Below are 27595 nucleotides of genomic sequence, written 5' to 3' on the forward strand. Positions count from 1 at the left end.
TCTAGATTACAAGCTAGGCAAATCTATACATATGGGTAAGGCCGCGAATTTTGACCAATTTGACGTTTCAAATTTGGAAGGCTGATAAAAAAAAACTGATAACACCTAGAGTTTAATTTTTTTTTTATTATATGACACGATATAAACTCTCAAGGTCGCAATGAGATAATTGATTTAAACCCTTTTAAAAAATAATAAAAATATATTACCGTCAAAAACGTAACGAAAATTGACTATTTTTTTTGACACGAGTACTTAATACCTTATTATTTTCATGCTATTTAACTTCTCATGATCATGATTTTGTTTAAACGAAATTTTATGATATAACGATGTCCTACCGATTGCGGAATCATGATAATCAAATATTTTTTCATGTTTTATATTTATTCTTTTCACGTGCCAAAAACCACGTTTTCGTTACGAATACTTAGGTGACGCTTTTTAAGCTACCTTTAACGCCAATTTCGGTAGAAATTAGTTTTTGTACACTGGCAACTAATACTCTAATAGGGCAACATCGATGAGATAAATAAATCTCATCAGTTTGTTGACAAACAGCCATCAAAAGTGACGCGGAGGTTTTTTTTCGAAAAAACGTCGAAAGTGCTTGTTCGATTTTAAGGGTAAAGTAGTGATTATTTTTAACTGGTTGTTTTTTCATACGATAGGGTAATCTTTTCCATGTAAGTGGCATGTGTTATTATGTTCAAAATGTCGTTATTCACCATGATAAACGATTTTTTGTATAAAATACGTTACACTTTCGTTACGATTACGTTACATTTTTACAAAATGCTACGTATTTGTACATAACGTAACGAAAAAATGTGGTAAAGGGAAGTTCACACAGAAAAAATTCTAACTTACACCTGTTATTAGGTTTCCAATGACTGCACGCACAGTAAGTTAGTTAGATGGATATTTTGAAGTTAAATAAATTTTAATCTGTAGGTGCAGGATCGGCACAAGAGAAATTGTGGCGAGTTCTGTGTTCACGTCCTGCTACATGCATAGCGTATTTAAAGTGAGAGACAAACGGAGAGATTCACTTACCTACTTAGTTTATTTGTTACCTAAACTTAATAATCATAATAATTTATTTCCAAAAACATCTTTTTACATTGTCCACTTAACATAGATACTACTTCCTAAATTGGTAAACCTGTGATTTAGGGTTTTGGCCATTTTTTGAGGTATTATAGCTTGTACAGTCGATCACAAGCATGCTCACAACTAGGTGGTAGGACCTTGTGCAAGTCCGCCCGGATGCTACCACCATCTTCCTCGCTAATCTGCGTGAAGCAGCAGTGCTTGCACTGTTGTGTTCGGCGTGGTGAGTAAGACAGCCGGTAATTACTGGCACGAGTATCCCATCATAGGCCTCTAGGTTGGCAACGCGTCTGCAATACCCCTGGTGTTGCAGATTTTTATGGGCGGTGGTGATCTCTTACTCATTTGATCGTTTGCCATCCAGTCGAATAAAAACCACATCCAAATTCGTTATGCTTATAAATGTGCACCTTATTGTCAGTGTTAGAGAGGCATGTAAAGATACACTTTGGAAAGATGTTCGTCAACTAGAGGGTACTTCTACTTCCACATTCTCATGTTTAGCTCTATAGATCTCATATAGACAGATTTAAGATCAGTATCGTCAGAAAGTTCTAGTAAAAATAAAAAACTTCACTTTATTATATGAGATGTATTTTTTTTTCATACATACGTTATCTAATGGGAATTTTTACCAGTTTGATCTAGGCTTTATAAAAATTTGCGTTACGTTTTATGGTAACGTCACGTATTTTTTTATGTTATTTCTATGTCACATTGGTCAAAATTCGCGGCCTACCCATATAATAAAACAGTAAAGAAATAGTTGTCTGTTCACTTTTAACAAATCAAATCAAATCGTTTATTCAGTAAATAGGCCGCAATGGGCACTTTACACGTCATTTTTAACTACCAGCGCTTTCGGAAAGACCATCATTGCCAGGAAAAATGCGCAGCAAGAAACTTGGCAGAGAGTCACTTTTTCAAAATGTAATACTTTTAAACTACAGTATACAACCCTTACCCAAACCATACAGTCAAAACAATGAATGTAGGAACCATGTTCTTAGTACCCATAACACAAGCTTTGCTAAGCTTACTTTGGGACTAGGTCAATAGGTGTGAAATTTCCCGTGATATTATTTTATTTTATTTATTTTATGTTCTAAGAAACATGTGCTAGCTGTAGCCAAAGATAAAAAAATATGTGGGTAAGGCCGCGAATTTTGACCAATTTGGACGTTTCAAATTTGGAAGGCTGATAAAAAAAAACTGATAACACCTAGAGGTTTAATTTTTTTTTTATTATATGACACGATATAAACTCTCAAGGTCGCAAATGAGATAATTGATTTAAACCCTTTAAAAAATAAAATAAAAATATATTACCGTCCAAAACGTAACGAAAATTGACTATTTTTTTTGACCACGAGTACTTAATACCTTATTATTTTCATGCTATTTAACTTCTCATGATCATGATTTTGTTTAAACGAAATTTTATGATATAACGATAGTCCTACCGATTGCGGAATCATGATAATCAAATAATTTTCATGTTTTATATTTATTTCTTTTCACGTGCCAAAAAACCACGTTTTCGTTACGAATACTTAGGTGACGCTTTTTTAAGCTACCTTTAACGCCAATTTCGGTAGAAATTTGTTTTTGTACACTGGCAACTAATACTCTAATAGGGCAACATCGATGAGATAAATAAATCTCATCAGTTTGTTGACAAACAGCCATCAAAAGTGACGCGGAGGTTTTTTCGAAAAAACGTCGAAAGTGCTTGTTCGATTTTAAGGGTAAGTAGTGATTATTTTTAACTGGTTGTTTTTTCATACGATAGGGTAATCTTTTCCATGTAAGTGGCATGTGTTATTATGTTCAAAATATGTCGTTATTTCACCATGATAAACGATTTTTTGTATAAAATACGTAACACTTTCGTTACGATTACGTTACATTTTTACAAAATGCTACGTATTTTGTACATAACGTAACGAAAAAATGTGGTAAAGGGAAGTTCACACAGAAAAATTCTAACTTACACCAGTTTATTATTAGGTTTCCAATGACTGCACGCACAGTAAGTTAGTTAGATGGATATTTTGAAGTTAAATAAATTTAATCTGTAGGTGCAGGGATCGGCACAAGAGAATTGTGGCGAGTTCTGTGTTCACGTCCTGCTACATGCATAGCGTATTTAAAGTGAGAGACAAACGGAGAGATTCACTTACCTACTTAGTTCATTTGTTACCTAAACTTAATAATCATAATAATTTATTTCCAAAAACATCTTTTTACATTGTCCACTTAACTAAGATACTACTTCCTAAATTGGTAAAACCTGTGATTTAGGGTGTTGGCCATTTCTTTGAGGTATTTAATAGCTAGTACAGTCGAAGTCACAAGCATGCTCACAACTAGGTGGTAGGACCTTGTGCAAGGTCCGCCCGGATTGCTACCACCATCTTCCTCGCTAATCCTACCGTGAAGCAGCAGTGCTTGCACTGTTGTGTTTCGGCGTGGTGAGTAAGACAGCCGGTGAAATTACTGGCACGAGGTATCCCATCATAGGCCTCTAGGTTGGCAACGCGTCTGCAATACCCATGGTGTTGCAGATTTTTATGGGCGGTGGTGATCTCTTACTCATTTGATCGTTTGCCATCCAGTCGAATAAAAAAAAACCACATCCAAATTCGTTATGCTTATAAATGTGCACCTTATTGTCAGTGTTAGAGAGGCATGTAAAGATACACTTTTGGAAAGATGTTCGTCAACTAGAGGGTACTTCTACTTCCACATTCTCATGTTTAGCTCTATAGATCTCATATAGGACAGATTTAAGATCAGTATCGTCAGAAAGTTCTAGTAAAAATAAAAACTTCACTTTATTATATGAGATGTATTTTTTTTTCATACATACGTTATCTAATGGGAATTTTTACCAGTTTGATCTAGGCTTTATAAAAATTTGCGTTACGTTTTATGGTAACGTCACGTATTTTTTTTATGTTATTTCTATGTCACATTGGTCAAAATTCGCGGCCTTACCCATGTCTTAGCGCACAGAACAACTTTGACAGATATAAAGATTATGAGTATGCGTAAAGTAGTTATTGCATCAATACAAAAATACAAGTCAGAACACCAGAAACCAGAAGCAATAAGAGGTTGCATGAAAAAACATTTTTTGCAACTCACACGTAGCTGTTTTCCACGACTTGGCCTCACTAATTCGTGGAGGAGCAAGACAGATATTCCATTTTTTTTCAATAAGAGGTTTTAGAAACGAAGTTAAGAACTCCGAAGTTCAGAACTACATCAGAACTGCGTAAGAACTGCACTCCGATTGCCTAAAATGGCAGTCCTCTGACAGTCGGGTGCAGTGCTGATGCAGTTGCACTAACTGCGCAATAACTCCCATTTTGCAGCCGGATTCCAGTTGGAGTGCATGTTTTTGACAATAATTTACTAGTGCAACCAAATGCGACCATCTTATTTTATTAAAATAATTTATGTTAAATAACTTGGCTGAATGCAAGATATTAACCTTTGCCTGCAATTAAATGAGAAAATTGAAACTGTTGTGTCACTATCAGAAATGTCATTGAATCTGACAAAGGGATCAAGCAAGGCTACTACGACACTTGAAACTCGAAGTTCGTGTCGTGCGGTCCCTCTGACACTTATACTATTTAATACGAGAGCGAGAGGGACGGTACGATACGAACTTCGAGTTTCGTAGTAGCCGCAAGGTTCGCCGCGTGTTCGCCGTGAGTAGTATAGGTTATACAACGTGCCTACAATTTGTAGCAGTCGCGGTAGAATCTGGACGAAGCCGTCCGCATCCGTGAGCGCCAACCAGCTTGCGGTCGTAGTACGAATGTGAAATCCGCTCAGCAGGGCTACTACGAAACTCGAAGTTCGTGGGTTGCGTCCCTCTGATACTTATACTATTTACAGTGGCGTAGCTACCAAGGGGCTAGGCGGCGCAGTGCCCCGGGCCCTCAAGCTCAGGGCCCTCGAAATTCTGCTTTATAGCTGATGATAAGTTGCTTAGAAAGTATTTGTATATATAATGATTTTACTTCAAAAAACCTTACCAGTTTTGATAGCAGTGGGCCCCATTTTTTTATTTGTCCCAGGGCCCTAGGTTACCTAGCTACGCCACTGACTATTTAGTACGAGAGCGAGAGGGACCGCACGACACGAACTTCGAGTTTGGAGTTTCGTAGTAGCCCTGCTGACTCGGTCCGACTCCGGCCGGTCGATTAGTGTGTTGTAGGTACTTACCGTTTAGGTACTCTAATGCTTCTCATATGTGCTCTGAGTTCACTTATGCGTTTCCTCTTTCGCTTAACTTTTTTAATACTGCGATTACCCATATTATTTGCTCTCAAAAGTAGTACTAGCGCGTTAGAAAAATGTGCACAGGTCCGTCGTCGACTACGTACACGCGTGTACTGGCGACTGGGAAATACTTGGCCGTCGCCGCGCGCTAGAACCGTTTTATTTTGCCAAAGACGAAATAAATTGGTATGATTGATGTACTCAACCTATTGAAAATCTATGAAGCATAAATCTAAATCTACTAAAAACTATTTAATAAAGCAATTTTGTGTTGATATTCATAATATTTTTCATAATATTTGGTTTAACGTGTAAATGAAGGCTCTTTTTCAAAAAAATAATCTATCGAGGTTTTTGTCAGCAATCGTGTTTTTGATGAAGTCAAAACTAGCTAATAGACTGAAAATACACATATAAAAAAATTGCAGTTGTAAGTATTGTGTAAGTATATTTTAAATATTTTCTAAAATTGTAGTTTTCACTACGTACAGCGCCTTAAGGTAAATTTGTGTTTTGTTTTTCTTGTAAATCACTTGGAACGAGGGTATTAGTCGGTATTTTTCATCGTTCTCAGAAATAATTTCTTACGGGAAATGTAAAGTACAATTTCCGCGACTAAGAATCAATACACAACTAACTAGTATTTCAATGGTACAAAACAATACAATAACTCTTTATTGCACACCAACACAGTAAGCAGTAGAGAAAACACAAGTATATACATAGAGATTTTCTAAGGTAAGCAATAGGCGGCCTTATCGCTTTAGAGCGATCTCTTCCAGGAAACCTTTACAATGGACAGAAATAAGGAATACATGGGTACCGATTGAAATAAGCACAATCTTTTTGTCTTTGATGAGTAGCATAATAATGTTTTATTTTTATTTTACTGCATGGCAAACGAGCAAGTGGGTCTCCTGATGGTAAGAATCACCACCCCATAAACATCTGTGTAACACCAGAGGTATTGCGGATGCGTTGCCAACCTAGAGACCTAACATGGAATACCTCAAGTGCCAGTAATTTCACCGGCTGTCTTGCTCTCCACGCCGAAACACAACAGTGCAAGCACTGCTGCTTCACGTAGTATTAGCGAGCAAGGTGATGGTACCTTGCACAAGGTCCTACCACCTGCACCTGTTCTTTAAGTATGCGACTTATGTCATAGGCATTGACATTGGTGGCGCTTAGCGAACCAAAGGTCTCTGCCCACTACACCGTGCCATGTGGCATGCCATGACCGTAGTGTGAACGTGTCAAGCACGGAATTTAATGTGTATGCGTGGCGCGACGGCGACGGTTGGTTAAAAAACTTGCTAGTGGGCATAGTCTCACACTTTTCAATATATCCTTCCTACTCATATTATAAATGTGAAAGTTTGTGAGTGAGTGAGTGAGTATGTTTGTTACTTCTTCACGTTGAAACGGCTGGACGGATTTAGATTAAATTTGGCAAAAAGTTAGTTTATAACCTGGATTTAAACAAAGGATACTTTTTATCCTGATATTCCTACGGGATAGGGATAAAACCTTGAAATAACAACCGCTGGGCTTAGAGTCATGAAATTTGGTATGTAGATAGCTGGACATCTGGAATAAAACATAGCCTACTTTTTATTCCGAAAAATTTATTCCGAAATTCTCACGGGATAGGGATAAAATTTCGAAACAACAACCGCTAACCAGCAACCGAAATTTGACCATAATTGTTTTTAATGTAACGTCAATGAAAACAACGATTTAATTTTCGGGAATTCTTAAAATTCCCGGTTTTTCAATTCAGCTGCTGGACCTTATGTTTTAAGTGTGCGAAGCCGTGGGTAAACACTAGTTTAGAATATATTTTATGATTTAATTTGGGTTTTGTTCCACGTACCTTGATTTTAGAGAAGCTCGATATCATCCTATCGATATGATGGTCTCGTGATCATGGCGCATGCAACTGTGCCAAAATAATGAGCTTCTTTAAAATCAAGGTACTACGCGGATCAAAACCTTAATTTTAAATCATAAAATTAGTAATGGCCGCGATAGTCCAAAACACTATAAAGAATATATTTTTGTACTACACCGTATCATGGTATGATACGATGTAATGGGTGGAGACCTCCAAAATGGCAAAGTACCTAATTAGAAACTAACTATTTAGAAAATGGGTTAGACAGTGTACAACGGAATAATAAAACTGGAATTGATTTCTAATCCTAGCTATTAAAGGCTGACCAGGAACATAAAAAACCTGACGCGAGGGCAGCACTTGTACGTTTTATATTACAACATTCTTTACTCTTACTATACGATACATCAGTCGTATTGACCACGGTGTCGGTGATTTTATTTAAAGGAATATTTTCTAATCCCTCAGACTTTTTCTATGACAAATACTTTTATACATTGTGAATTATTTTCCCTCCAAAGCTATGGATAATCTTCGGCATTTTAACGCACAAAAACACAAAATAATACTTTAAAATACCACGCGCAAACAACGTTAAACTTTGACAGCAATAGACATATGACATTTGAATTTAGTATTACCAGTGCAAGAAATTTGATCTACTTATTGGTTTTCCGCAATATGGTGAGGTTTTTTAAAATTCTGGTCAGCCTTTAGTTTCTGATGTTTCTCTGTCACAGATGAACTTGATCATAATAATATAATCTATACTCATGTCATAACCGACAATTTCATCTTAAACCTTTCACTATCGGTGTTAATTAGAACCTGTGTATTCTGTATCTCAAATCATTAAGCTTGTGTGTGGCATGTCAACGGAAATAGGGTCTTGTCGAATATAATGTATTTCTGAGTGAGGGTGACGCAAGCGGATATCATAGAGTATTACGCAATTGGCTGAGTTATAAATATATACCTACCGTCCTTTAGTTTGGTGGACAAAGCTTTCTGATTTAATATAGGCGACATAGTTTTTTCCTTGATGGCTGTTATGAATTCGGGTATATATTTTCCTGTTAGAAATCAAATAAGAACGTCATGTCTAGGATTTTGAAGGGGTTATATTATACATATATAATATAACCCCGCTTCCGCGTAGAAGCATGAAACGTTTGCGTCCTATTCTCAGACCTACCGAATATACACGAAAAAAAAAACACACGGACAGGACAGGAGAATTTTATATATTTATTAGATGACTCAATTTTGTTACCTAATGCCACATGAGAAAAAAAATCGTCCTATCGATGTCAAATCTGATATACAATTAAATCTTTTTCTATTATAATTGTTTGCGTGCCTAGTACCAATATTATACAAATAAAATGTGCGTAGGTTTTTGTAAGAAATACCAGCATTCTATTTTCCACTAGGTCCTACTGTCACAGTTATCGATAAACAGTTTATTTGTCCTGATATGTTCACATTCATCTAATTGTTAGTAAAAATTGTATAGAAAGAATATTATGAAAATTTATACCTATATAAGATTTTTTAGGGATGGCAAGTCGCTCGATTTAAAACTGGCCAGATATAGGATCTCTGTATGTTCACTTCGAATCATACGACCCAACTTTATTAGACCGATAAGAATTTACTACTGAAGACACTAGTTGCTCTAGCGCTCGTAAATACAGATCTGATCATACCCCAACTACCCAACAGATCCGAGCATCAGTAAAATTTTAATTTGGTAACTGACCCACATTTTTACTGTCAGAAAACGCGACCGAACGTAAATCATCCCTCGGCGTGTACGAGCGTTCCTTAAAGTTTTCGTGCTGATTCTGCCCGGATAAGGGAGGGTCAAGTTTACGATCGCACGAGTTTTATCGAGATTGCCCGACGGTACGACGACGACTTTTCATAGCTTTTGTTACCCCACTGTTTCGGGGTGAATTATTTTATTAAAACACAAAAAGGGGAGAGGAGATACCAGAGCGAGATTAGGTGAGAATATAAAGTTTCACCTTGGCTTTTTCCAGATCAATGTTGCGATAGGACGAGTTTTTGTTAGATTTTTTTTAGTGGCTTAGATTAGTTTTATTGCATCAAGAAGTCTTTTTTATCGTGCCTGTTGTCTGATACTTAAAGAGATTTAGGAGCTGAGAGATTTCTGGTGATACTCTTTTGAGTTTTTCTTTTGTTGAATATTTGAGGATAGCAGATACAGAGACAGTTTACTACATTGTTAATAGTCGTTATTTTGGTACAAATATTGTCAATAAAACCTTACTTAAAAATTTCCACATAAACACGTCATAAACATGTCCTCTGTTATGCCCAGTTTTGAACCTATAACACTTTGCTTGATAGGATAGGCCATAGGTGAAACCACTAAGCTACCACGGTTTTTTGAATTTAGTCACGGTCAGGATGCGTTAAAAAAAGCCAAGTTTCGGGAGAATATTAATACTAACGATTTTTTCTCAAAAGTAACCATTCGTCATTCGTTTAATAACGAACAGCTTATTTCTGTGTTACCGTAGCACGTATTTCTTGAAATCTTATAAGGTAATGTGCACTTTAGTATTCCCAAGACTGTATTGAATTAGTACAGAGGTTACATTAGGGTTATCTCGTTTTGGTTTGAATAAATAATAAACACATGTTCTGTACAGCCGCAGTACGCAGCCCTGAAGCTTAATCTCAAGGACAAAAGAACAAAATAGGGAATTCAGAAAGAAAGAGTTTTCGAAACATTTTCCTTATTAAAGAGTTATTTTTAAGCGATTGTTTTGTATCATATTTCTCAATAAAGCTATCATAACGGGGGTTGAAAATAAATTAAAAAAAAGACTAAGGAGTACTTTAGCTGCTAAATTATGTTTGATTTTTATTTAACGACGATACTAAAATTCTATTTCTCATAATATGAATGCGACTACTTATGAATGTTTATTGGTCTCTTTGTTTGTTTGTTAATTATTACTATTTTCTATATAAACAGCCGGATGGATTTGGATGAAAATTGAAACAGATAATTTATTAATCCTGCCTAGATAGGATATTTTTATCTCGGAAAAATTTAAAACTGCGCAATTTGCAACGAAGTTATTTGCCAGGAGATTTTTGATATATTAAATATTTTCTCCAATTTTTAACATATAAAAATAATATTTAGTGCCCAGTAATAAGTTTTTGCTATGTTACAAAATAAATTTGAACAATATTCAAGGCGTGCTTCATCAACCTTCAATCTATAATAAAGTACCTAAATATTTTATGCGACGGCATTATAGGGATATGTCCACAAGTACTGAAAGAGGTATAGTAACCATGGTTTCTCTGCCAACGCATTGTAAATAGCTTCACGATATACCGGGTGTGGCCTGTAATATGTGCAAATAATTAAAACATAGATCATACTCGTCAAACTGAACAACATTAAAGTTTTATTACGCCATGTAAATAAAATTGCTTGATGTTTGTAGCGTGACAGGTGCCGTCAGTTGTGTTCTAGGATGGCGTACATTGGTAGCAGTATTTAATTTGTATGAAAAAAGGGAAATCCAAAGACTCCATTATTTTTTAATGTCGCTGAACTAATGTTGTTCAGTTTGACGAGGTCGATATTGTAATACCACACCAATCAAAGTATCAGTCCGATGTTTTGGTAACTATGATACATTATTCATCATTACATAACTAGACATTTGGTAACCGTTCCAATATTGATTTAATAATTATGTGCCGTCTGTACTATTAACGCCAATATTGTTCATTATCAGCTTAACTTTGATTGATTACAAACCGAATGGCGAGGTGAGACGAGAATTTCGAATGTAAGACTAAATTGTAAACACGTAGAGAAGTCTATCTATCTATTGGCGTAGCACAATAACAATTGGGTACTTATCGTGTTCCCAAACTTTTTTTTACGTGACGCCTATACTGTGACACGTGTGCACAGGGAAAAAAGTAAAAAAAAATAAGGTTCGCGTTAAATATTTTCCTCTCATCCATCAATCGCCGCCTATTTTGTAGATATAGTTGCAAATATCTTTGGAATCTTGTTACGCGAGTGGAGATTGCTCTTTAACATGCGCTAAGATGTAAAAGAGCACTCTACTTGCGTAGCAAAGCAGCAACATCTTTTTATTCATAAATGGTTACAAAATGTATGTTTTTCTGCCTGACTAAGACAAATGCTAAAGTGATTGATCCAAACCGTGTATGAATAAGGCTGATAGTTTGAGCATGAAACTACCGTGAGACTCACTCATATTTAATGAAATAAAACCAGATATCTGACATCTTAAATCGAGTTTAGCTCTACATGTTTCGGGCACTGTCAACAGTGCGCGTTTTGCAGTAGCCACCGTGTCGCAACCTTCTAGAAGAAGGGTTACGAATTAGCCCGAAACACGTAGGTGGAGCTAAACTCGACTAGAGGCTTGAGTAATATAATAAACCGGGATAGTTTATTTCATTAAGGGAGTTAGTATTCAAATCTACAAAAGGTAAAAGATAAAAATAGACTCACCAACAACATCAAGAGTGACCCTGAAATTCCTCGTTGGCGAGACTTGGTAGTCGACTCTGCAGCGATAGGTGGCTCGATCTCTTGCTTGCACGTTGTGGATGTGCAAAGCAGACTGCATGCCGTTCCAGCGAGCTCGGTCCTTGAATGGATCTTCCATCCAGTGGCCGCTGTCGTCAGGTGCCCTGGTGTCATAGCTGAGAACAAAGAAAGAGTTGTAGCTGTTTGAGGATAATAATGTTTGAGGTTAAATATCGTTATCATAATATCGGCGGAGGAGATCCACTGTTGGACATAGGCTTCCCCCATTGACTTCGAGTTGCTTAGGTTTGGTTGGCAGATGGCCGTTAGAGTCGAAAAGTTCTCGAGTGGAGGTCGCGAATTCGCAAGCGCAGTGTACCTATAGAACGTCCACCAATAAGATGGACAGATAACCGTTAAAGCCGCGGGTTCACGGTGGATAAGGGCAAATATACACGCAATTAAATAATTATGGTCAAGAAGAGCTTTTTTGTTACAAAATATCTATGAGCTAGGCAGTGAACAGACTAGGTAGATTACAACCAAGAAAATTAAATCACGTGCCAGGGTGGAACCTTCGTGCTATTGATATCATGTTGACATCCTACGTTTGCCAAAAAAATCATAGCGAAATTGAATATGAAAAGGTTCCATTCACATGATGCAGTTTCCTCGACTGTTACATAGCAAACTTATAAAAGTTATTTTTCGTCGTTTTAGCTTAAGATCGGATGTTATTTTCCTGAGAGTAATAACTGATTACTGATTATAAGCAATATTGTATTAAAATATATTTAAGAACCCACTGTTAACAAATAAAATATTTCATTTCATTTCAAGACTTGTTCTAAAATTAAAGCTTTCAAACGAATTCCTATAGAAAAAAGTGGCACAATTTAATTTCACAAAAATCTTAAAGCCTGATTATACTAAACAATATTAGTAGATTATTGTCGTGGCCTGGAAGTAGGCAATTGCTGACTGAGTATGTGTATTAAACGGACGAGCTTGCGAGTCCGTTTAAGTAATACGAAGCTAGCAATTGCTATTCCAGCCGAGACTAATATAAAGCTTTTCTCAAAAATGGTGAATAATTCTGAAATAGAATACACTTTTTCTCAAAATATATTATAACATTTAATTTTTTTTTAATTTTTTTCTAATGCTTTCCCGCCTTATTTTCATTAAAAATAAACTGCAGGTGTATTTTTCCACCGAAAACACCACAAGCTGTTTCAGACCCAATTGAAAAAGTCCGGAGTTCCAACAAAATATCTGATACCGGCCATTAGACTTGGCTGTATACGACTTGTGTCCATGGCCTTTTTAACTTTAAAAAAAAATTGTGACTGATTGCAGGCGCGCTAATTCATTATTGTCGAGCTAGCGCGCCTGCAATCTTTTTAAATTTTAATTTTTCGCTGACCATAAACTATGCACTTCACCTTCCGATATGTAAAGAATAATGTCAACTTTTACGGACATTTTTGAGAAAAAAATGTTACTAAATTTAGCTATGACCTCAGATATTTTATTTTAAGATATATAATAGCAAATAAATACAGATTCTAAGTAAAGTCTCTAAAAAGTCCGATTAATTGTATAAATGTTCGTGCTAGCATTGTTATTCAATTTATTTTAGACACAAACACGAACAAAACTATAGAATACTGGTCAAACAGAATAACAATTTAGTATCAACAGTCAGCATTTACTTAGGAAACTGCAGGTGCATATAAGTCACGTCTAGACAATTAACCAAAGTCATATTCAGCATCCCGTGGCAATTTATAGTAGCAATAATATGCATACAGCTATCCCTTAGGGAGTTAAAAGCTCGCGTATGCAATTAACACTCGAGTCGTAAACGACATGTAAACATTAATTAAAAATTCACAGTCCTCGCGTAAAGTCACAGGTCCATACTAGTACACTCTATTCACATACGTGAAGTTACAATCACAACTTACGTCTGTATCACTTGCGTGAAATTACATTCCCGGAGTTTTGTTCTATTATCCAATGCTGAAAGGATTGTACAACAGACGATCTAGATTTTTGAAAGCGCTGGAGCTAACGCCAAAGTTTAGCGTTTAGCAGCAACTGTTGGATTACAGTTTTCATAGAGAACTGTTAGATTGACTGCAGCTGTGATGCATTGCATGTAATATAACGCCGTAGTTTTGTTTCAAAACTTGGTATTAGCAGAGTTTCTATCTTAACTTATAGGTAGTTATAGAACTGCTACTTTATGACGTTGGTACTTGTGCACTTAAATGTATTAACTTAAAACTATAACTATGGTTAACGTTTTGCTATTTAACATGAAAACTTTAAACACTCCAAAAAGGTACAATCTATGAAGGCATAAATCACAATTTTAGTTTAAGTACATTTATTGTTCAAGCACTGAATGAGTGAATTACTACTTTTACCATAATTGTATCAAAAATATGAAAATGATTCTAACTCGAGTTCGCCAATTTCGCCGTTGTTTTTTTAAGTCCCAATAGTCTGCTTTTAAATGTAGTCGGGCCGTTCCTGACTTAGGTATTTATAACCGTGAGTTAAATAAAAATAATGATTCACGAGCGCTTAAGATAATACTAGTTTATGTTTTGCCGATCGACTTTGAACTGACTTAATGCTAAAAGCAAATTTAAAGCTTACCCCGTACTTTAGCTTGGGAATCTGAAATGGAATGGGCTTGTTGTCTTTTTCCCTTTCCCTCAGACGATATACATTTTTGAGGTCTAATCATTGTGCTCCAAATATAGCTAACAAAATGCAAAGCATGTACATTTCCTACATCGCGATATGATCTTACCCCGCTACCCGATTCGGACCCGATACAAAGCGGGAACAAATTATCAATTTATTTTGTCGACAAACGAACTAGTTTACTTACTCCAAATTAGTTGATATCGCGTGCCATGGTTACAGATTAAAATTAACTTGTTTGTATTTGAAGAAAAAAATAGTTGCATAATATGAAACTTTGCATTATTCGTTAAGGTTACCTGGGCGAAGCGCTAGAAAACAATGGCAGGTAACATAAAAATAGAATCACAAATTAAACTTTAAAACTTCATCACAGCCGTGCAGTATTATACACTACTCTAGCCTTTAACCGTGGCTTTGCTTGTGTAAACCATTAAGTTTGGTAAAAATCCCAAAAATTACAAACCCACGACGAATTTCATATCTCTAATCCTACCGGTTGAAATTTTAAGGTTATATCCCGATCCCCTGGGAATTTCAGAATAAAATAAGTATGTGTTATTCCAGACTAGTTTTGGTTATGATATAGGTACAGCCACCAGCACCAATATCTGACACAACAAGCGTGCAAAAATATCTGATACGACTCTATTTCTAGGGCCGGAAGGATGTGTCAGATATTTTTGCACGCTCCGCTGTGGCAGATATTAATACTGGTGACTGTACATGCTCCGGACATGAGTTGCAAAGTGTACTTTTCAAATCGGCTTAGAAACGGTCAAACGCTGGGCAATACACAGCTCTATTGCCTATCCCTGTTATAAACAGTAGCCAGCCAGATCGATATGGGTTCGTGCGTTGTAAACTGCAATGTAGATTAGCTTAGGTTCGACCACAATACGGGAACATTCAGTTTGGCTATGATCAATTCCGGCTTGGGCCTTTGTGGTTGAACGGTATGTGAATGGATTTGTTGATGATTGAGATTACTCGTGAAAGACCTTAATCGGTTGTTCGAATAGTTTTAGGGGGTTGTCATACAATGGAATATTTGCGATGGTTTTGGTCGGAGTGAAAAGTTTAGCTGTTACTGGTTAAAGAATCTGTGAATGGAATGGATGGTGTTGTTAAAAACCAGTAAAAGATACACTGAGTAGAAGATCTAAGTTTTACATAAACATAAAAAAGGTATATTAGGTACAATAAAATTAAATAAGCCAAAACTATAATTTAATATAAAAAAACTAAACTGTATTAAAATTCTAATAGCCACTAAATTATGCCTAAGAGTGTAGTCAGTGGAAGAAATATATTTGAGCTCTACCTACACCCCAGCCAGCATAGCAATTACGAAAGAAGAAGACAAAAGGATGGAATTATCATTGCATTGGTTATTTATTTTTGCATTTTTCACTGGAATATTTGTTATTTAAAGTTGTGAAAACTATCTATAAAATAGCTGAGCAGACGTACAGAGCTGTAACTCAGTAAGAAAGTTTACTGGAGTATTCATCACTCAGAGAAAGAGCGTAACTCCCGCCCAATTATGCAAAGCAGCCCTTTGCAACCAAGTTCGGTATCTTACGAAATTGCAGACACATCTCAGCATGATCAAATATTTTAATTCAATTACAATGAATTGCATAAGTTTTGCTGCCTTGCTCGGAATTTTAATTGCTCATCGGCTTGATTTGCATGCTCAGTATAAGGTAGTAAGTTTACCTAAATATTCCAATGGTATGTTAATTCGCTTAAATACCTCAGATTAGTTTTGTATTAATTAATCTTATATAATATATTTAAGATATCTGACTAAGACGTGGTCTTTGAGTGTAGACCTCTAGGAGATGCTTAGAGTGACGCAATGAGCTATGGGGAGAGCTATGCTCGAAGTTTCTATGCGTGATAGAATCCAGAAAACAATATTAGGCAAACATTTAAAGGCATTGACATAGCTTGAATAATATGCAAGTTAAAGTGGCAATGGGCGGGCTACATCACTTGTAGAACAGATAGTGTTGGGGGAGCTAAGTCTTCGAGTGGCGACCACGAACCAGCAGGGCTACTACGAAACTCGAAGTTCGTATGGTACCGTCCCTCTCGCTCTCGTATTAAATAGTATAAGTGTCACAGGGATCGCACGACACGAACTTCGAGTTTCGAGTTTCGTAGTAGCCCTGCAGGAGACAAAGCGTCGGCAGAAACTCCCTCTAGTTGGACTGGTTGTATACTTGACGCGAGTAGCCTGAGGTGCGAATTCGAATTCCATCTGAGAAAATTGTTAATTTTAAAAAAACAAGATTTCTTAGTTAACATACTCGTAATAATAACAAATAATATTATTATCTATCTGCCTATAAAATGACTCAAAATACTGCCTGAAGAGTAGTCTTAGCTCTAGAGCTAGGACTACTCTTCAGGCAGTATTTATTTTAGTTGTTTATTACAAACCCTGATGAGATTCGTCTTACTCTAGAGTAAGACGAATCTCATCAGGGTTTGTGAGAAAACTGGTCATACCTACTGAGGTAGTTTGTCTAAGAGCAGAATGGCTGACAAGATTATTAGGCATCGCAAAGGCGATCACTTACTTCAAATAGCGAATCTACTGTGTTAAAAATTGCAGTTGTGCTAAATACTCGAAATCTTTAAACAACAAAAAATATATTATTAATTTTTATATTTATACGTCGTTGAGTTTCTTGCCGAATTCTTCTCTATAAAGGTTTTTCCTAACCGGTGGTAGATTTTGTTTGGCATTCATGTCCTTGTCATAGCCTAAATTGAATAAGGATATTTTGACTTTGACTTTGTCTACATACATACTGAACGATCTCACATTTTTAATTGTAATAAAATAGATATTATCCACACTCGTAAAATTTACTATTTATTACAAACAAAAATATTTTACGAGTGTAGTAAAATCAATGAACTGATCATATTTTGGTACTTACTTCATTTTAAATAAAATAACCAGATAAACCAAATCTGAAATAAATTTTCACGAGGATGTTACTGATGCTCAACATACGCGTCACACGCCTCTTGAATTATCAGAATTTGTTTAAATTATACCTACAAAAATTCTCTCTAAATACCAAAGTAAGATAAGTCCGCCTTTGTACTTAACAGTTTACTTTTTTTTTACATACCTTTTTGTTTTTCCTTTTTGTAAAATAAAGAGTATAAACAAACAAAAAAAGTCGCAGGACTACAAAGGTTTTCACTGTAATTTTATTCAAAAAATTTGCGCTGCAAAAGAAACATTATGGGGCAAAATTTGTTCACCGTGTTGATTCGAGCTACACAATAACTCGACTGGTATGAGTATCGCATAAGTCTAAAGCTGCTATTCAGATGCAAATTCACTTTCCGACTGTCTTGCGAAGGGAGAGATTGCTTTTCATTACCCGCTCCTCCCGCGAGTGCATGAAAGGCAAGTTTCGTGGATTAACACAAAATAATTCGGATTTTGGAAAGTGAAATTCGGTCCTGGGCAGTTTTTTTTATTTTTTTTCAAACTTGATTTTTTGTTTTAATATTTGTAGTAAAATATGGCAGATTATGATAATGCTCTAGACGGATTTTAAATTGCACTGGGTCCTACGACGCGCAAAATTAGATTAGTATTTTCTTTTGTTGATCTAAAAAACAATACTTACATCATCACCATCATCGTAAGCAAACTCAATCATAACTATACAATTGCATTTCGTAAATGAAACCTTCTTTTTATCCAGATCAGTTGTGATAAATATGTGCAGTTGCAATGCGATCAATTTTAAATCTGTATTCCCTTTTAGGTACTATTTACTATAGTAGTTATATTGATAATGATGGTGATCAACGAACCGATTTCGGCCATGGCGACCACTTCGACTCCTAATTATTTTATTGGCACTCATGCGCTCTAAGATGGCTTACATAGCCTATCTTAGCTGTGAACATATCATTATGTACGTCCGCATTATCGGTACGTAAGTAAGGTAAACGTACGAGTGCTTGTCACTATTCCATTAGTTGGCATCCTTAATCTTATGTGATTATCAATAGATGTGTCGTCTTTTGGGCATTAGCGTGCCAAGCACTCGGACGTTTACCTTATAGTTGTATTATTATAATAAGAAACAGATTCAAACTTGTAAGGACAAACTAATTCATATGTTTTTGCCCACGGTATGAACTCCAAAAGTAATCTTAACTGTAGTTTCGCCAATCCCCGTATCCCAAGTTCATATTGCTAGCAAAAACTAATTTAATAGCAGTCACGCCCAGGCTAAGATACGTTTGCAGCTCGACAAATCTAGATATTCGATGCCACAAACAGATTTCGCTGGGGATAGTTGGTAATGATATTCTGCGGGTGAAAGTGTAAGTTGGTCATCGCTTTGGTAAATTCATACCGATGTGAGTGACGTTATTTCATTTATACAAATCAACTAAAATGCGCAGCGGCTCACTCAATGTGACCGAAGATAAATTAAATGTTTGCAAGAAATAAACTCTGTTTTGTTTTGATGATAACTATATTAAAGAAAGAAAAAGAAAGAAAGAAAACATTTGTTCGTGACATTATTACTCAAAATAAATAGAAGAAAACTAAATAGTTGCGTATTACGGTCACGAAATAGAAGAAAGAAGGGAGTTTTTTATTTGTTACTTAATCATAAACGTAAAGAGCATAAAGTTAGTACGAGCATTCAAGGAATTCAACTTGTTAATTTTTTTTTGTCAAAATAAATTATATAAGGTTCTCGAAAGGCGTCCGCAGACCGAGAGACGAGTCGTCGGTTGGCCTCCAACAAGATGGAGCGACGACCTGGTTAAGATCGCGAGATCGCGGTGGATGCGAAAAGCACAAGACCGATTCGAGTGGAGAGCCTTGGGGGAGGCCTATGTCCAGCAGTGGACGTTTTTCGGCTGACATGGTGATGATGATCATCGTCATATCAGGCGTGTAGGACGTCCATAGTTGAACATAGGCCTCCCCCATCTTGTGAATCTGATAAAAAATACGACCAAAATAAATGTCATTACTTTCATAAAAAAAACTTATGCAGACGTGAGCTTGCCTTCGGAATCCAAAAGCTTAATGGTTACTTGACCTGAAAACTACATTTCAGTTTTTTTTTTTTAATTTATGACGGTGGAAGCATTCTACACTTCCACTGAATATATATAATGTTGGTGTTTAGTTTTGTAACTAAGGGACCCATACATTCATGTAATATTATTATTTTGTATTTTTTCTTTGATTATTTACTACTGTAATTATTTTATTTTGAAAAAAAAAAATACTTTCTGCCAAGTTTCTTCCGGCGCATTCTTCTTGGCAATGATGGTCTTTCCGAAAGCGCTGGTAGTTTAAAAAATGATGTGTAAAAGTGCCTATTTACTGAATAAATTATTTGACTTTGAATTTGAATTTTATGCCGTTACATACTACAAAAAACCTATATCATCTTAAACTTATAGTTCACTGAGTTTAAGAGCTTAGAGCCTCATGAATGTCTTTTAAATGACAGGGGCTCAGAAATCCGTACCAATAACAAATAATATCATAATAACACAATCTCCGATGGTATTTTCGACCCGTCATGTTATATATACATAATATGAAAATACCTGAAACAAGTTGGCACCGTTTTAATTACGCGGCACGAGGTTGTCACATAGCGACGGGTGGAGTAATTCTGACGTCACATCCAACTCCCAATTAACCATACATTTTCATGTTACCCGAGTAATTCTAAGCTCATATTGTTTTATGCGCTCGGGTTCATTATGATGCTAATTACAATTTGACAATGTGGCAAAGGGTTCGCGTCCTTATGTCGAATCGTAAAGTTGAAACAATCATGGCTTTACGATACCATTTGATAAACAAGAGGCAGTAAAAGGTCATTGAATTAAAAAAAAACATGTAAGTAGACTTTTTGCACGATATAGACGGTGAAGCTGCGGTGGCCTAGTGGTTTGATCAAGCAGAGGATCATGGGTTCACATCCGGGCTATGATCTCTCAGTTTTTTTAAATCTATATGCGAAGCGAAGTTACATTCGGAATTTATCACTAGCTTTACGGTCAAAGAAAACTGCACAGACTTGCGGAGAAATTGAGTGGTATGCGTGAAGTTCCCGATCCGCATTGGGCTCGCATGGGAACTACAGCTCAAGCCCTCTCATTCTGAGAGGAAGCTTGTGCCCTGCAGTGATGATGATAAACCTTGTCGCTGTGTCCGTAAGGCATATTTGTACGCAGCCGTAAGCTGTTACGTAATCAAGCTATGTGAATATTAGTTTGCGAAAAATTTGCCCCAGCGCCGGGATATTCCGAGGGATTGGCAGAGCCGCATATTTTAGCACTTAACTTTTGCAATCTGCTTTATGAGAACAGACGAATTTAAAGCTTTTCTATAAAATTAGGTGTTCTTAACTCACTACAAATCATCATCATATCAGCTGTAGGACGTGCCCTGGTCGACATAATAGGTCTCCCTCACAGCTGGGCTATTACGAAACTCGAAACTCGAAGTTCGTATCGTACCGTCCCTCTCGCACTCGTATTAAATAGTATAAGTGTCAGAGGGACCGCACGACACGAACTTCGAGTTTCGAGTTTCGTAGTAGCCCAGCAGATCTCCAGCTGCTTCAGTTGGAAGCGGCCTGCTTCCACCGTGAACCCACGACTTTAACCAGGTTATCCGTCCATCTCGTTGGTGAACGTCAACGCGGTATTGCTAAAAGCCGATAGAAAAAACCTTTTCTCAAACATGCTCGGAAATGTATGCGTTAATGTCACGAAATGGAGACATGAAGTTTCTCATTTATGGCTCCCTACCACCTCCCTACATAACTTCTTGGCCTAGGCCATGAAGTATGTATGAAAATCCATTATTGTCCGCTGCTGTAACTTTTTAAATTTGCTTACTAACATTAAACTGACAAAGGAAAAATTACGAACAGCCAACCACCACTACTCTGTAAGCATTTGCGATACTACGATGCGATGTGACGCGATGCGATGCGATGCGATGCGATGCGATGCGATGCGATGCGATGCGATGCGATGCGATGCGATGCGACGCGATGCGATGCGATGCGATGCGATGCGATGCGATGCGATGCGATGCGATGCGATGCGATGCGATGCGATGCGATGCGATGCGATGCGATGCGAAGCGATGCGATGCGATGCGATGCGATGTGATGCGATGCGATGTGATACGATGCGATATTTTTATATTATATATTTTTATAGAATATTTCCTTACATTGTTTGAGAAAAGCACTATACAAACCTCGGCCAGAACAGGGATTGCTGGACTCGTTTTATCCGGCTACCCCGAACTCGTCCATCAATCCCTTACTTCATGGCCTCTGCAGTAATGTACTATTATGTACACGTAATAAATGCTAAAAAGTCACGATTCGGCTAGTATCGGCTCGGCCGATGCCTGCCGATGTATGTACGTCTTTTTCGCTCTTATTGCGTAGACATAAAGGTTTTTTTCTATCAGCGTTTGCTGATTCCACTTCGATAGATGTTGGGAGACCCTTACGCCGCGTTTTTCAATCCTCGGTCTCCATTCAAGAACATTCCAGCGCCAACAGCCATTTGTTCTCCGTATGCTGTATGGCCAGCTTATAGCCACTTCAATGAGCTAATTCATGTCGGTGCCCCTCTTTCTTACGTCTCCTCATTTCAAATTAGATCCTGTGGAGGAATCCCGAGCATAAACATATGCTAACTCTGAGCCTATTCATAAGGCCTTTAGTGAAGCAGCACATAGTAGTGACGAAATAAATAGGTACGGCCCGCTGATTATTAGTAAAAACCAATAACTTTTTTTTTATTAATTTATTGAGTCACTTTATACTAACATTTTTATTTATTATGTTAATGAACATGTATTTATTTTCCAAGATATCCCTTCTAGTGATACCAGTAAGCTGTGCGTTTATGACAGTGTTGCTACACGCGTCATCATCGCCGAGTGAAGGTGTTCCGTGTTGCCAGTCCCGTGTTCCCTTTGTTTATTAATTGTCTAAAGTAATGGAAACCAACGCGCGCACACCCAAATGACAAACTCGTTCCAGATAGTGGCAATGTGGGCGCCACGTCCGCTCGCCTGCCCGGCACGCAATTGACAAAAACTACGTACCTACCTCATACCACGAAACTCAGTGTATGCGGTGGTAAGGTATGTTCGTCATACAATCTGCGGTAAATTAAGTGCAACTTTCAGCGAACAAGCTATAATTATGTATTTGGCGAACTTTAACAGTCCGAAACATTTTTCGGTACTGATATTGCATTTTATACACTCTTATGCTCGTTATTGTACGTGTCTATGAGTGATTCTATAAATAAGTAGTTATCCTGTAAGAACAATACTATTTTACGGGATAAAAAGTATTTTATACGTATTCATTCGGATTAAAAAGTATGTGTGATGATATTTATCTTATAAATCCGTCCTGTTTCTTTAATATTCCTTGCTTATACTTTGCTAATGCAAAATCAACTATGTCTGTATCTTTTCTTGGTTAAACCGCTAAACAATTTTAGTTAAAATTGGTATCCAAATACTCGTAGTTTGAGATCCCGGGAAGAACACAGGTAATTTTGTCCTGGTTAATTGCATAGTTCCCGTGGGATAGTTGTACGAATACTTGACAGGCGTAGTCTCTCATTAAAAATTGTACTTCATAATAATTGTGTGTGTGTGTGTGTTGTGTGTGTATGTGTGTGTGTGTGTGTGTGTGTGTGTGTGTGTGTGTGTGTGTGTGTGTGTGTGTGTGTGTGTAACTTATAAATACACACATAATAAAACATGTCGTTAAAGGTTTAGTGAAAAGCAGCTACTATAGTTACTGTATCCTTTAACAGGAGCTATAAACAAAACAATAATCAACATTTTCCACTTTAAAATAAAATCGTACTTCGTACTTCCAACTCTCATACAAAATTTACTTACACGATACAAAATGCACGCAAACGAGATCCGACTGACTGAACTGCGGCAGAAATTCACTTTGAACTTTGAACGGGTCTCAACTGTATTGAAAATAGCTGCAGCTGACCTTTTTGTACGCTTTCCCAGCTTGTTTATACCTACGTTTCATTTTACGTAACTAGGTAAGAGAATAAGAAAAATGTTTTTATAAAAATATGAAAAGTTTACAAGGAATTTAAGGATAAAGAACATGCAATAAAAATCTTGGGCCCGCGTGGGAACTATGGAAGTTCCCAATCTGCACTGGGCCCGCGTGGGAACTATGGCCCAAGCCCTCTTGTTCTGAGTCGAGGCCTGTGCCCAGCAGTGGGACGTATATAGGCTGAGATGATGATGATGATGATGAATAAAAATCTTTATTCTTATAAGAAAGGAAACGAAGAAAACCTAGACTTGAAGTCAGGTGCAGTAACTTAATGTAAACTTTATATCTATATTTCATTAGGTAGCCTTTGGCTGAAAGTATAAAATGTGTGTTCAAAGCTAATTTTGACTTTATGAGTAAATATAGGTTAACACTTTAGAAAGGTTCTTTTTGCATGGCCTAGTAACATGTCTGTATTAAAAGAACAGATAAACGTTGGGGGAAAAAGTTCTTGAGTGGCAACCACGAACCGGAAGACGAAGCATTGGCAGGCCTCCTTCTAGAGGTGCCAGTAACCGGCTGATGCAAGTGGCGATTTGTCGCCCATTGTGGCGTTCTAAGGGGGAGATCTTTGTTCAACACAGGACCATCTTCCGGCTGATGATGTTGACAATAATTTTTGTATAACTGCTTAGTGGCTAAATTAAGCATTCGAATTAAACATAGCTTATTATTATTTATCAACCCCAAATACATCCCTTGACTAAGCCCTTGTATTTGATTTAGCCTTTACATCCCAATTAGCGTACGGAGTAAACAACCCTTTAAGCTCTATTTTAATTACTCGAGTTGGCATGTTAACGAAGATACAGAAATACCTACAGGTTGGGTCAATGCAAGTCAAACAGGATCACAAAGGGCCGGTCCCAATATTTGCATGGTCTGCCACGAACTTGCTTCATTAAGTTACGTGGAGATTCAGGAACGCTGTCCAGAATATACATATATATATAAAGCATTTTGTTGGCTATTTATGGCGTTAGGTAATTAAAGCCAGTTTACGTGGGCTTGAAGCATTCCAGTTTAGTTCTTTTAGCGTTTAGTTTAATTTTGTTTTAGTAGCGCAGCGTAGGACTTCCACCAAACAGGTAGATGACTAACCTCAACTTCAACTTTAAACTTATTTATTTGCATAGAAAACTAAAACTTTAATTTAAAACCGGCCAAGAGCGTATCGAACACGCCCAAAATAGGGTTCCGTAGCCATTACGAAAAAATTAAGTAATATTTTTCTAAGAATTTCGTATTTTATACGGAATCTTCCAAGTTTAGGTATATTTTATACCTTAGGCTGCTATTTACTCATAAACTACTAATAATTCTCAAGCAAACTTAGCCGTTATAGTTTTCCTTGAAAGTTTGATATACTTACTACCATCCTGTTTTTTTTCAAATTTTTCCACCCACCTGTTTAGATTAGAGGGGGGGGGGGGTCGATTAATAATGAAAATAAAGTTGAATATTTCGCAAACATATCACTGAATCGAAAAATTGTTTTAGCAACTCCGTAATGGTTTTAAAAGAGCTATGCAACGATACCCCACACTATGGTTGGTTGAGAAAAAAAAACACCCCAACTTTACGTCTATGGGAAGTACCCTAAAAAAAACTTTTTTGAATTTTTAATTGTACCATTTTGTCGGCATAGTTTATTTATATATCCGTGCAAAATTACAGCTTTCTAGCATTGATAGTCCCTGAGCAAAGCCGCGGACGGACAGACAGACAGACAGACTTGGCGAAACTATAACGGTTCCGTTTTTGCCATTTTGGCTCCGGAACCCTGAAAAGAGAGGCGGGCCTCTTGACATGGTGCCCATCACGCAGGCAGCATTTCCGCATTGAACTGCGTTTGAGATTCTTTGCGCGAGAAAGCTGCCGTCGCGAGGGTTGCCTGTTGTGCTGGTGTTGCCCATGTGAGCGTTGTTAGCTGAATAAGACAATACAAGTCAACCAATTTAATCCGATTTTAATTTATAACTTACTATTCGGAACTTATCCTGTTATAAATATTTTTTATTATATAAGCAAATATTAGCCAAAGCCATAACTGTCGTAAAACCAAAGTCCAAAGCCTCTTTCTACCCTCATCCTTTACGGTATGACAGAAAGAAGCGGTGAAAGAAAACGATTATGATTCTGAGACCGTTATAGACAATGAAGCCTGTGGTTAAAGCCGCGAGTTCCCGTCTATCCCACTAGTCCCATTTCACGGTGGATGCAGGCTGCGGGGATCTATGTGGTAGGCTTATGCCCAACAGCTGACGTTCTACTTGATATGATCGTCATGTCAGCCGAAAGACGTCTACTGCTGGACATAGGCCTCCCCCTCTATGATGATGACGATGAATTTCGATTAAACAAGTGCGTTGTCTTAGATTTACACGAATTAATATTCATTTACTAGGTTCTTAAGTTGTACTTCGAAGACAGAAATAATAATAATCCATTTATTTCGGGCAGCTTGGTCTATACAATAAACCTTACAGACACATACATATAATCCATATTTAAAACTAGTTAGGTGACAAAACGGCGTGACCCCGTTGAGTCACCGTCCCTGACTTCGCATTCAATGAACTTCGTATCGTGCCGAACCACTCACGCTACTAGTATTTAAGAAGAGAGTGATAGAGATGACACGATACGAACTTTGAATATCACTAGTCCTTGATTTCTTAAATAAAATAAACTAAATAGAATGGAGATAGAGAAGGATATAAAATATAAATATTTCCGAGATTTCAGAATTTTTCGGTATTCCACTTAATTAAAAAAAATAAGTAAGTATATAATATATTTATTAACGTTGCGTATAATTATTTTATGTTTCTAATTCTAACGGTTGAAATTTTGAGATTTTACTCCGATTCCGTAGGAATATCGAGAAAAATAGTAGCGTAGGAATATTAAATTCTAGATGTCTAGCTATCGTTACATTTAATTCAGTATCAAGACACCAAACTTGATTCAAATCCATCGAGCGAAAGAGTAACAAATACTCAGTCACAACTTAATAGCAATAGCAATAACTAGCTTTTGACCGCGGCTTCGCCCGCGTGGAATTCATTTATCGCGCGCTGTTCCCTCAGGAACTGTGCATTTTTCCTGACCTGAAAGTAGCCTACATATGTCACTCTCTGACCCATAAACTATCTCTATGCCAAAAAACACGTCGATCCGTCTCCCCGTTTCGACGTGAAAGACGGACAAACATACAAACACACAATCATACAAACACACACACTTTCGCATTTATAATATTAGTATGGATTAATAGGATAGGGTTACCTAGGTGTGAATCATTAAAAAATATCAACTTTGAAATATTTAATTACCTTAGATTCAGTGTCTTAGTTAAAACGTATATTTAGGTAACGCTTTGGTATGCTACCAGCTAAAAATCACGGCACAGTTACCGTTTAAACACATTGGCTTTGTTTAGTAAAAGGCTTTTTTATCGCAGAAAAGCACTCCAGGTTTATTTACCCGTATAGGTTATAACAATTAAACGAACCGTGCACAAAGTTTCGTAAACAAAACATTTACGAAATAACGGTACCGCTAATTCGGTTTGATGTTTTCTCGTTACGGAAAGGATGCATTGGCCAATTGGGAGCACTAAGCTAAGGCCTTTCGTATTCAGTACATTTATGTGTATTGTGTACCGATACTAAACAACGTTAGGTTAGGGTTAGTTTTATTAACAGCCAGTGATATATATTTATAGCATTTGGTACCGACATTTATATTTTATTTGTGGTCGTACTATGACGTCATAGTTTTTTAATAGCGGGCATTTTAATAATTCAAATTGCCTTGATACTTACTTTT

The 27595-nt window shown here is 36.9% G+C and overlaps 1 protein-coding gene across 1 annotated transcript in view; it reads right to left on the reverse strand.

Moving 5' to 3' along the window:
- Positions 1-27595, reverse strand: part of LOC141445312 (neural cell adhesion molecule 2-like) — a 359544-nt gene that overhangs the window by 84313 nt on the left and 247636 nt on the right. The window contains exon 4 of the mRNA XM_074111106.1: positions 11856-12049. Coding sequence (XP_073967207.1) covers positions 11856-12049 — 194 coding nt within the window. The remainder of the gene's footprint in view (positions 1-11855; positions 12050-27595) is intronic.

This window comes from Choristoneura fumiferana, chromosome 2 (genome assembly GCF_025370935.1).
Source record: "Choristoneura fumiferana chromosome 2, NRCan_CFum_1, whole genome shotgun sequence".
Taxonomy (NCBI): Eukaryota; Metazoa; Arthropoda; class Insecta; order Lepidoptera; family Tortricidae; genus Choristoneura; species Choristoneura fumiferana.